General features: G+C 43.1%; 1 protein-coding gene across 4 annotated transcripts in view; it reads left to right on the top strand.

The window, feature by feature from the left end:
- G3BP1 (G3BP stress granule assembly factor 1) overlaps positions 1–12,743 on the top strand; it is a 67,603-nt gene that overhangs the window by 38,041 nt on the left and 16,819 nt on the right. For all 4 annotated transcript variants that reach the window (XM_077326510.1, XM_077326509.1, XM_077326508.1 and 1 more), the window contains exons 5-7: positions 5,637–5,727; positions 6,897–6,990; positions 8,434–8,638. In XM_077326510.1, coding sequence (XP_077182625.1) covers positions 5,637–5,727; positions 6,897–6,990; positions 8,434–8,638 — 390 coding nt within the window. The remainder of the gene's footprint in view (positions 1–5,636; positions 5,728–6,896; positions 6,991–8,433; positions 8,639–12,743) is intronic.

Below are 12,743 nucleotides of genomic sequence, written 5' to 3'. Positions count from 1 at the left end.
CCTGATTGAGTCCTTCTGGGACAACGAAGATTTCCTCTCAGCAGACAAGCTCCAGGCTACCTTAGGGGCTTTGGAAAGAGAGGCAACTCGCCCTGTGAGCACCTCGCTCCAACTGAGGCAAAGAAAGCTCAGGAAAAAAATTCAGCTGGCCCAATAACACCCGCCTCAGGTGAGGGTAGCTCTTCTTCCTTCAGGGCTTCTTATAAATGCCCAGTCCAGCCTGGCGGCCTTAAAAGAGCACAGCAAAGGATTATTCCAGCAGAGTTTCTGAGCAAGGTGCAGCTGCAGCACCGGATCCTGCTGTGACTCCAGAAGACACCGTGGACAACCATCGAGGCTTCTATGAGTCAGGAGGATAAAAACCCCTTCAGTGATGACCTGTTATCTTTTGTAAAACCATGAGACAAGAAATTGGATTTTTTTTTGTCAGAATGAGGGTCATATTTCTTAAGGGGAAGGCTCCTCACATTACTCAACTAGCTCTTATGGGCAAGAGTATAATATTGGCTGTGGCCATGATTGTTCCCATAATTGGCCCACAAAGTTGCCAGAAAGAGGGGGTCCTGTGCATCTGTGCATTATGACTTAACTCAGATTTTCTTTCAGGTGGAGAAATCACTAAGGAGGTATCTGTTCCAGATCAGTCTGGCAGGTTCCTTAAACAGGATAGTTACCAGTACATGTTAGCCATAGCATGGCAGCAGTCAATTTTAAACAATCTGAGGAACCTGATACACAAGCAAGCCAAACTAAAAAGAGCAGGGCAGCTGTGGATGTAGAGGACATTTCCATACTGCAGAGGCTGCCCCAAAATTGCACCCCCTCCCTCTATTTTTCTCCAAAAACTGAAATCAGAGTTAAAAATAAACAAAAACATTTAATTAATATCTATGTTTATTCAAAGTCTTTACAATCTTCACAAATATGGTGAAGAAGTACTTCAGGTCTCTTCCGTCGATGTCCCTGTGGTGGCCATTCAATCTCCAGGTGTAGTCTCTTAGGCTGGAGAGGGAAACATTAGAGATCCAATGGGACTCCACAGAGCGCATGAGGCAATGGCAATGACGGCAAGAGCAGTAACAATAACTTCTATCCTGAACGGGGCAGCTATTGTGTGGGCAAGAAACTTGAGACAGCAGTTGCCAGCTGACAGCACCAGGGTTCTTGAAGGAGTCAATAGACTCTTAAAGACTGCTTCCTTCATAGCAGATACAACTCTGGACAGCATAATATTTAATTACAGGGCATGGTGTCCACAACTGTGGCAAGCAGGCTTCTTTGGCTAAAAGCATGGCCTTCAGAGGTAAAATAAAAAAAATGTCATGGCAGCCTATCTCTTTGTGGGAGATCATCTATTCAGAGAGGCCCTGGAATGTATCCTCATCAAAAGAAAGGATACAAGTGATGCCTAGATATGCAAGACGCAACACTGATAACAGACCTTCCCCTGGTTCCTTTTTGGACGCAAGGTGCTCTACACTACAGCACCTTTGCCAAGACAACTGCAGAGGATTGTGGTCACACTTCCAAGTGGGGCAAAGAAGAGGCAACTTCTGCCCAAGATGAAACAGGGGCACAGGTAACAGAAATGACAAGGTAGATAGAGGACAGCGCCCAGCCCAGAGCACGACTGCAGACCAACTGTGGGAGGTCACCTGACATTAAAAGAAAAATGGAACGTTCCACAGGTTGACTACTGGGAAATCAATACTGTGGAACAAGATTTCAAGATAGAATTCAAGTACATTCCAGCAAATAGATTTTGATCTGTGTAATAGATCACCTTTGCTCCCTCCAGGCAATCAAAGTAGTTCCCATTTCAGAGCACTCTGCTGAAGTGTACCCTTTTCTTCTTACGGTTCCATAACTAAATGGGGATTGGATAGCAATCCTGGACCTGAGATTCACAAAACAAAAAACAAACATTTTGCATGGAAGTATTCTGCTCCATCGTGGAATCCCTTCAGGACGCAGCATTCCTAAACTCTTCTGGACCTCACCGAGGCGTACATTCATATACCCATCTACCTACCACACTGCAGATTATCTGTTTCTGCAGAGGGAAGATCACTACCAGTATTGAGCCCTCCTATTCGACCTTGTGAGTGCACAGAGTGTTTTCTCTAAGCTATTGGTCAGCCTAATCCTGATCAGGAATGCACTTGCATCCATATCTCTGTGAAGTTCTTGTGAGATCGAGTACTTGAGCCAGGTCGCAGAATAAGTGCAGAAGAACTTACAAGACGTTGGTTCACTGGTCAACAAGAGTAAGAGTATCTTTTCACCAACACAGTCGATTCTCCACTTGGGGGCATCATAGATAACACTACAAAAGATGTTCTTCCAGAGAAAAAGTTCCTCAAAATGCAGAATGTCATCAGGGAGCTGATGAAGAAGAGCATGTCGCTGCTGACTCTGGAAAGTGCGCAGGGCCTATTAGTGGTGGATACAGAGAGCAAATGGCATGCAAGGGGGATACAAAAAATTTTCAGGCTATATCATTCCCTCATAAAAGTAGGACAAGACAGGTCAGTCAAGCTCAACCTTCAGTTGAAATAGAGTTCCACCTGGTGGTGCAGAACAAACAATCTCATCCAGGAGGGTTTTTGCTCAGTGTCCAGACAGTTTCAAATCTTCACAGATGTGAGTCTGAAAGATTGGTGGAGGGGGCTGTCTTTGACTGAATGACCGTCCAGGGGACCTGGACGAAGGAAGAGGCAACCCTACCAATCAACGTGCTATATGTGAGAGCCATCCTACTGGCAATACAACACTTCAAGCAGTGGGTCAGAATGACAGGCTTGAAATAAAAACTTCACTTGTTGAAAGTTTATTCAATGCAGTTCTCCCTGGACTCGCATAGCCGAATCTGAGCAATACAGGTCAAACACCAGTTCTTAACCCTCTTTTCCCGCCTTTCCCAGGCCCCAAGGCTCGCATCTCCCATAGACACAATATCACCCAGTGCAGGTGCAAGGCCGGGAAACCAGCCAGCATAGAGATACACAGCAAGAATGACCTTGGAGCATTGTCTAATTCTACAAGTGTTACAAAAAGCAGACGGCATTCAAAATGATTACAGATAGGCTCATCACTCAATACTAATTCATGGCAGAAACCTTGGGGTTCTGACAATACACAGACACTTGCTGATCTAGATGGACAACATAGTAGCCAGAGCCACAAATGGGGTTCCTAATCCAGAGCCTTCTGAAGGATGTGACCATGAGTTTAGTGTGGTCAGAAAAGAATCTCTTGTCAATTCAGCTAGAACACATCAAATAAATCCTAAATATGCAGGCAGACTGGCTAAGGTGCAGGACCTGCGAGAAGGAGAGTAGTCACTTGAAAACAGACTTTCAGGTTTAATAGTACAGAGGTTTGGGACCTTGATCATGGACCCTACTAGCATCAGCAGAGAACTATCAGATACCCAGATTAATGCCCAGATTCCATCATGTATAGCTGCCCCAAAGTCAGATTGGCCAGAAGGGCTGCCTTTTGCATTCCTGCTGATCCCTATCATGCCCTTGCTCCTACGCAAAATCGTACAACAAAAAGCAGCGGTCATCCTGGTGGCGCCATGCTGACCCAGGAGACCCTGGTTCTCAACTACACTACAACTGGTAGCGGAACCACCATTCAAGCTTCCACAGATGCCAGGCCTACTGCATCAGGATCCCTTGTGGTATCCAGATCCAAACGGGATGAGAATGACCATCTGGAAATTGAACGGAGACATCCAACCAACGCCGGGTACTCAAAGGAGGTTGTAGGAACAATCCTAGCTTCCAGGAGAGAATAGATTTTACATTGTCACCTGGAAGGCTTTTGTGAGATGAGGAAGAAGAAAGAAAATGAATTTACCTAAAGCTTTCAGTAACAATGATTCTGAACTTTCCTATAAGACCTGATGGCTCTGGGTTAAAACCAGCCACCTTAAGAAGACAAATAACAGCAATTGTGACTGATGGTCTACAGGTTTTCAACTTTCCCACCTCCACACATAGTTCAGTTTCTCAAAGGGGGACCTGTGAAGCCCTGCTACAGATACATAGTTCCCCAGCATGGAAAATGAATGTGGTCTTACAAGCTCCGACAAAGGCTCCATTTGAGCTTGTCACAAAGAGTTTAAGACACTTGGGTATGAAAGTGATATTTCTTATAGCCATTACATCAAAAAATGCATGTCAGAATTGGAAGTCTTATCCAAAGGATCAGACTTATGTGCCTTTCACAAGGACAAGATGGTGCTATGCCCAGATCCAACCATCAGACCTAAGATAGACATCATAGTACACAGATCACAAGAAATCATTCTTCCATTAGTCTGACTGGATCCAAAACATCCTACAGAATGAAAATGATACAATTAGAGGTTCTGAGAACTTGTAAAACTTATCTAATTTGCACAGAAAGCATAAGATCTGATAATGTTTTCCTTTCAGTAACTTCTCCGAATATCAGACAGATATCCAAGGCAATAGAAATATGAGACCCTACATGGCTGAGGCATACAAATCACTTTGTCAATACCTACAGGGATCAATGCACATCCCATTCACAGTGCATCTACTAATGCAGCTTTTGTAAACAGAGCATCAGTTCTAGAAGTCTGTAAAGGGGCAACATGGCTATCTATCGCCACGTTTACCAGACACTACAAGATTGATCAGTACAGTTTAGCTGATGCTGCACTTGGCAGGTGAATCTAGCAACATGTTCTGGATCCAGTCTAAAGTCCCAACCTGGGCATATTAGGCTTTAGAAGGGCCCATCCTTGCAGATGTCCTCCCATCCAGGGCATGAACCACCGTTGGACTTAACGAAGAGGGTCCTTCTCCCCTGGAGTACGGAGGACATCTGGCCCTCCCAATCTGATTCCGGAACATGAAACACTATTCAGGTAGCAAGAGACAGGTAAGCCTAGTGAAACGCAGCAGATTTCTTCTTCCTGTTCTTTCTATAACAAAAAAGTTTACAAATTAAGATAAATAATTTGTTTAAGGTTAATAAGTTCTGCTTTCAGTTATTCTATGGCTTTTGGAGTGTCCAGACTAGGGAATGAGACGCTGCACATAGAACAGGAAGTGAGGGAGGATGTTTTAATTAACCCCTGCCTCCCTGAAAAGCCATAGGGAAAACCCATCCTTGCAGATGTCCTCCATACTCCAGGGGAGAAGGATCCTCTTCGGTAAGTCATGGCTGTTTCTTGATGGTAAAGTTGGAGTGCTAGTGTGCCTGTATTTGGCTAAAGGGCAACCACTTTCAGTTATTCTGTTTGTTACTTCCTTAGAAACTGTTCAGTTGGTTTACTGAATGCAGTAGTGAAATAGCTGTAGGCGGTGAACATGTTACCGACTCAACTTCTGTGGAAGTATTCTTAATCAGTCTTTCTCTTTGGCTCTGTTACATTAGTGAATCTTGTTTCCCAGTGTCTGAAATGACTCTGCACTGGGTGAAGCGTAGTTTGGGGACATCTATGGATTGGAAGTCATGGCTAGGAAATTCTTGTATGACAAAGAAGCAAAACAAAGCTGGCCAACAAGGGAAGAAGATTTATGTTGATAGAGTAAAAACTACTATCGTAGTTCCACAATTCATGAAGATGATTGATTGTTGTTCCTTGTCTGCAGGGATCTGTTGCAAACAAGTTTTATGTCCATAATGACATTTTCCGCTATCAGGATGAAGTGTTTGGTGACTTAGATACTGAACCTGCTGAGGGTAAGTAATGTGTTTTGTTGTATTCTTTAGAGTTTTGCTAGTGAATTTCCTTCCCAGATTAATTGTGAAAAGATCTACCCTAAAGATGTACATTCAAGCTCATCACTAAAAGGAAACATCATCAAATTTATTTCAGACCAAAAAAGCAGGCCTTAAACATCAGCAATACAAGTAGTAGTGTATCACTTTAAAGGAGTCTTGTTATCATTTGGGAACTGTGGCAGAGGTTGATTTGGCGAAGAAAGCTAAAGTAGCTACTCGTTGATGTTTTGTTGTAATCTGAAGGCAAACTTTCTCAACCAGGGTTTCCTGAAACCCTGGGATTTCTGGATGGTCTTAAGAAGGGTTTTCCAAATATCTGGGGGTTAACTAATTTTTTTAATGTTAAACATTTATTGGATGGTATGACTATATATGGTAATGTCAACCTGTACCCCTTCCCAAAATGGCCAATGATGGGCCTGGAGGGGATGGGAAGAGGAGGGACCTCAGGTGGGTGTGTACACAGCTATGCTTTCCAACCATATTCTGTATGATCGCATCACTTCTGGGGTTTCTCGAAGTCTGAAGAATCTTTTGGGGGTTTCTCAATAGTAAAAAAGTAGGAAAGCTGCCTATAAAGTGTTTATAAGCTCCAGCTAGTACTGAAAGCCGTGACATGGTATCATATATTGATTTCAGAAAGTAGCTGCATTAGTAAAACAGCTAGATAAGAGTCCAGTAGCATCTTAGCAAGATTTTTGGGGTATGAGCTTTGTATCTTACAAAGGGAACTTTGTTGAAAACCTGTACCATGAAAATATTAAAAGCCTCTGGACTCAAATCTAACTGTTAAATATCTACTTGTTACTTGTGTAGTAATGTGAACTATTAGATTGGAGGGATAATGGTATTAATAAGTAAATGTTGATTCTCTATTCCCTTTCCCCCTGCAAATTTCCGATCCTTTCATGGGATTGTGTGTGGGATATAAGTGTTTTTGAACATTCATGAGCTATATAGGTGTGAGGGTTGAAACTAATGCAAGGCCGCATTCTATTTTGTACAAATACTGTCAAATTAAACAAGTATTTCAGTTAGCTGCAATGATACTCATTTGCAAATTGAGCTTATATGACTATTATATTAAAAATGTCTAAATGCATCAAACCTGCTGTTGATACCATTAGAATCTGAGGAAGAGACAGAAGAACCTGAGGAAAGGCAGCAAACCCCTGAGGCCGTTGCTGATGATTCTGCAGCCTACTATGAGCAGTCTGTCAGGTAAATTCTCACACAAGCATCACACTTCTTCTGGCTATTTTGTCTACTACTGTTGACTGCCCTAGCTGAAAAAAACCTGTTTCCTGAAGAATGGTATCTCACCTTAACTAATTACGTAAGTTCACTTCTTCACCCACTATTTGAATGTTACTTGTAGGGGTGTGGATTTGGATAAACTGAGCCTAAAAAAAACCTTTAAAATAGTTTACTGATATTCTTCAAGTATTATTTAAGTCAATTACAAAGACCAAATTAAAGCCGATTTCTAAAAATTTTAAAACATCATTGAACAGGCTGCTAAGTATATTGTTTTAGGAAATATCTGATTTAGGGATTTTATTTCTATCTAAACTAGTAAAAAAGCCCATTGTATAATAAATACAATGGGCGCTAGCAGGCAGGGGCAGAGCGAGGGAGTGGCGAGGGTAGGGTGAGGGAAGGTGGCTTACCTGTAAGAGGCCTTTTGCGAGGGCAGGCAGCGGCGGTGCGGCGTCCCTGTCTCGGCGGCGGCGCTGTGTTGCTGTCTGCGGGTGCGCTGTGCTGTGGCTGTGTTGGTGCTGTGGGCTGCGGTTGCGGTGTCTTCTAGCGGTGGCCATTTTTTTTTCCGGCCTTGTCTTTGTTCAGGCTGGTGGGGGCTCCCAAGGCCGCCATTTTTTTTCCCGTTGTTGTCTTCGTTCAGGCTGGCGGGGGCTCCCAAGGCTGCCATTTTTTTTCCCAGTGTTGTCTTCGTTCAGGCTGGCGGGGGCTCCCAAGGACGGCGGCCTGACGCGGCGAGAGGCGCTTCGCGCCTCTCCCCGTGTCAGGCCGCTGGGCAGGGAGCCCCCAGCAGCCGCGCTCTACGCGACTGCCGGGGGCTCCGTCAGGCGGCGGCCTGACGCTTTGCGCCTCCCGACGCGTCAGGGCACCAGCAAAGGAGCAACTGCGAGCCGCGCTGCGCGCAGCTCACAGTTGCTCCGGTGGGGAATCGGAGGGACCAATTGGCAGGCGCTTTGCGCCTGCCAATTGGTCCCTCCAATAGTCTGTCCGGAGGAAGGGGCCAATCGGCACCCTTCCTCATCCCGGACACATCCCGCCTTCCAAGGGCTTAGTGTTTTATTTAGTCCGCGGCGCCGCAGGCTTGTGTTAAGATAGTGCCTGTGAAAAGTTTAATTTGCAAACATCAGTTCTCCAAATCTGCTTTGGAGGAGGGTCACAAAAGTCAAGTATCTTTTGACCTTACATGGATATTTATTTTATTTGAAAAGCATAAATCTACATGAGCTTGTTCCAATTAAGTATAAGAAAAGACGTGTTTATGTTTACTTCTTTAAAAAAGAATAATTTAGCCTAACAAAGGACTCTGCTGCATGAGGCTATATGAACGGGAATCACACACTATTAAGTGCTGCTGTTGAGCCGCTCCATTAAATGGTTGTCCATAGTGAAAGGATTTCCTTTCCGCAGCAATGACTTGGAGGAGCAGTTGGAGGAGCCAGCTGCGGAGACAGAACAGGAGGCTGAACCTGAACCAGAACAGGAGCCTGAACCAGAGACCCAGGAAGAGAAACCCGAGCCAGTGCTGGAGGAATCGACTCAAGAGGAAACAGTAGAGAAGACTCCTTCTCCTGTTCCTGCAGATCCAGCTCCTGTGGTGCAAGAGGACTCAAGGGTAATACATGAATTACATTTTCACTGTCATTCTTTGTCAAGTTTGTTCGTCCGCATGAAAGGTGTATTCTTAAGAACTAGGAGTGATCTGTCAAAAGCGCGCAAAACCCTTATGTTATTTTAACATAGATTGGGGCACGTATATCCTTTTTCCTCATGCTTTCTTGAAGAAAAGTCAACTATATGTTTTTCAACAGAAATCCAGCAGTGGGTATCCTGAAGATGGCAAAGCAATAATTTGGGTTGTACTGCAATAACAAAGTTCTAGGTTATTCATCATGGCGGGGTGGAAATCAGTATTTTTTGCATATTGCAGAGCTGAACAATATCCCTATTCCTTGTTGTTCAGTTTCCAAATATCAGTTTTATATTTGTTTTTATTTTATATATTTTTTATTTTCATAAAGATAGAAATAAGACAGATAGTATAAGTTGTTAATACAAAGAATAATAAAATATAGTCTTCATTTGTTACACTTAAACCCCCTCCATTAAGTGTCCCCTTTTAGTTAAGCTTTGAGTTTGGGCTGGGAGGCACTGCGGAGATATACTTAATAACATAGATTCAACCTACATAGGAAATCTAAGACCCCACATTTACCGCACAATGATATGAACTTCTGCCCAAAACTTATAAACTTTTTCACATTTCCACCACATATGAAAAAAGAAACCTACTTTATCACCACATTTCCAACATTTGTTATAGTTTTTAGCAATTTTAGCAATCACTTTTGGTGTCACATACCACCTATAGAACATTTTATACTCCCACAGTTCTTCAACTAATTTTCTGTTGGCTATAAATGTAACCTTGTTGAAGTGATTGCATAGAAAATTAGGTTTTTAACACAGTCGAAGAGCCTTCCTGACAGATATTCAACACCATATTTTCAGGTTTGAATTAAATACTTAACATTGAACATTTCTTGTAGAACAATATGAACTTTGGCCCTATAACAATACACTAATAAAGAAAAAAAGAGGGAAACCCTCCCCTACTTTATCATGACATTTCCAGCATTTACAATTATATTGCCTTAAAAGTGTACAGAAGAAGAATAAAGAAAAGATTTCAAAGACTTTGTTCCCCCTGTATGCCTTTTTTAAAAGGGTGTCCTTATCTGAGAAGTCATGTTTTCTGAGAGGCTCCGACACCCGCTTTTCCATCTCCAAAATTTCAGATTTCTCTTCTGCTGATGATTTCCAACCTTGTTTAGTGCTGTCATCAACCACTGTTATTGGTCCATCAATCCTGTTAAAAACATCTTCCTTGCCGTCTTGGATCTCCTTGAAAATATTCTTAAGCAAACCTTCTGTAAATGCTTTAAAATCTTGGGTTTGTTTCTCTATTAGATGGGCCATTCTTTTTAACATAGACATGTTTTAGGCTTATAAGTGAGCAGCCAAGCTCAGACAATATTGCAAATACAATCCTAGACAAAAGTGAAAGTCTGTTTAGTCCTCTGACGTTCTTCAGTGTAGAATGAAAAAAAAACAGAAGACCAAAAAACAGCACGAAGATTAAAAACAGGGCAGTTCAGAACTAAAGAACTTGAACAGAAACTTTTCAGCAAGTTGAATTTAGTGTAGCCAAAAAAGGTGTCCTTTAAGAGCTGGTTGCATATCAGAATTTCCTGGCACTATTAAATGACGTTTTGAAGTCAGTGAAGCCAATAGTCTCGTCCTGGTGCAGAGTTCTCGCGAGATCCTACCAATCACAGCTCTTATCTCCAGAAACCAAAACAACCGATGTAAAAGCTATTGTTAGTTAATCTAAGTTCTCTTCTTCTACTTAAGAAAATTAGCCTGCCCCAAATCGAGGTGGCTACGTTATTAAATGCTCAGGCAGAGAGAGGGGGAGGGAAAGAGAGGCGAAAAGCAGCCTGACGCAGAGCCCAACTCAGATTCATTACTTGCTGTTGTTTATAGAAGCGTTGAGTAATGGCTTTCGTTGAGGCTTCTAGATGCTGTCCTCCACCCAGTCCACTGCATTCACTTGCAGTAAGTAAATCATAGAAGAGGGTTAAAGCAGGTTATTTTGAGAGAGAGAGAAAGAAAATGACCGTATGTTCTCTTGCCCTGAAACTCTGACGGCCTGTAATCCGGGGAGACTAATTCCCTAAAGGATTGGAGACGGCCCCAAGAGTTCACTAGGACTTCTGGGTAGAAAAAGTGAGGTGGGGTTTGCGTACCCCTCCTCTTTTCTGCCAATTGCTTCCACAATTGACCCCTGTCAGGCTCCAGTGATTGCACTGCAATCCCCTCAGAACGACATCTTTAGCCACAGCCCCATCAGTTTTATATTTGGAGCCAGGTTTTTGTGGAGGAGGGATTCCAGTCTTATTATGTTGTTGTTGTTGTTGTTGTTGTTATTTGGATCCATTATTCATCTTCGTGGTTTCTGTGCAGTCCCACATGGGTTCTGCGGAATCGCAGGCCTGCCATGGAGAATTAACTAGCCAGCTGAAAGCTAAAAAAGCTCCCAAGAGTGCTGGCCCCTCCCCTTACAGAGTGACTTTCTCGCCCAAAGTCACGTGATGTGGGACGAGCCAACACTCTCCCCTCAGTCCTCTTTTTGCCACTGCAGGAGAAGGACACTAGCTTGTTGACACTGCAAGATCATTTCTGAGGAGATTTCTGTGAGGAAAAATATTTTCAAACTTGCGAATAATTGATTTAGCTGTGGTTATGGCACTTTTTAAAAAGTGTTCTGACTGTGGGGCTAAGACTGTGGGGCTAAGTGGAGGATGGCCCCCAGCCATCCTCCACTTTTTCATATGGGAGTAAAATTTCTGTTATTTCTATAGTCGAAAGCACAAGAATAAAGAAAGCAACCACTGGCCAAAGGCCTCCTGATGCAAACAGAACCAACAAGGCCAACAGAACCAACAAGGCCAACAGAACCAATGCAGAAACAGAATTCCAGCAGAACCATGGGGCAGTGTGGCAAACCTAACTAGAATGGTAACCCCCAGAGTGGATGATGGCCCCAGAGCAGCCCCTGTTTGCATATGGGCTATCATTCAGTTGCAAAACACTTCTACTTCCAGGGCCATCTTTCCACTAGAGTCTGTCATTCCCGTCTAAGCACTGTTTCCAGTTCCAGGCACCATCATTCCAATCTGGGGTCTGTCTACCTGGACCCAGAGTCCATCATTCAATATCTTTTCTGCATTTTCATTGCAAATTTGTTTGCTATAATGCATTTTGGTAGAGCCCAGGCTAGTTTGAAATCCTTGGGTCTCATTATATCCAGTAAGCATTACAGCAGCATCTCCCATTGTTGCCAATAGGCAATCCTGTCACTGGTTTTAGTACTTTCCCCCTATGTCAAATCAGTGAATTGAATTCAAGCCTATTTGATCAAATAACACAGTGTTGCAAGATCAACAGAACCATTTTCAAACCACAGAATTCAAGCCAAACCAATCTGACACCAAACCCTGGGAAGGGGGCACTAACACAGACATGCAACAAAATTAAAGAAAAAACAGTTTTGGTAGGCTTAAAACACTAGACACCAATTTTCTTGGTTATTTCCAATATTTCCAGAATTCTTTGGGACACATTTACTGGTATTCAGACATCTGAATCATATCGTACATAGTATAGTTTATCAAATCAGGTGAAACATGAATTTTCCCCACTTAACAAGGATTTTAAAACTGGATTTGCAGTTTAGAATCCTGGATATAGTCAAAAAGACAAGTATTTGAACATCATCAAATTAGGAAAAAGATGTGGAAAGTGTGCAAGCTTGTAGATTTACTAGCTTATTTTTAATGTTAAATACTCAGTGAATGTAGAAATAATTCATTCTTGAGTGATTGTCTCCATCCTTAGAATTATTCAACACTAGCAGCAAAGTTGGTGCACCCAGGAATGCACTGGGACCTAGAAATAGAGAGGCTGCTCTTACTGCACAAGGCTAGGAGGTGGCAGCATTCCTGGTGCAGTGCCAGCACTGCCACTTGGACTATGCAGAGGCAGGCAGGCGGCGTGGAGGGCTCCAGCTGCCGCGGTACCAGACTGGAAGACATTAGTGCCCCTGACATGGTGCCAGACCCACTGAGGCGATGGGGCATCATTGTGGAAGACACCGA

This window comes from Paroedura picta, chromosome 3 (genome assembly GCF_049243985.1).
Source record: "Paroedura picta isolate Pp20150507F chromosome 3, Ppicta_v3.0, whole genome shotgun sequence".
Taxonomy (NCBI): Eukaryota; Metazoa; Chordata; class Lepidosauria; order Squamata; family Gekkonidae; genus Paroedura; species Paroedura picta.
The sequence above is the reverse complement of the archived record's forward strand: the minus strand, read 5'-3'. Positions and strand labels throughout refer to the sequence as shown.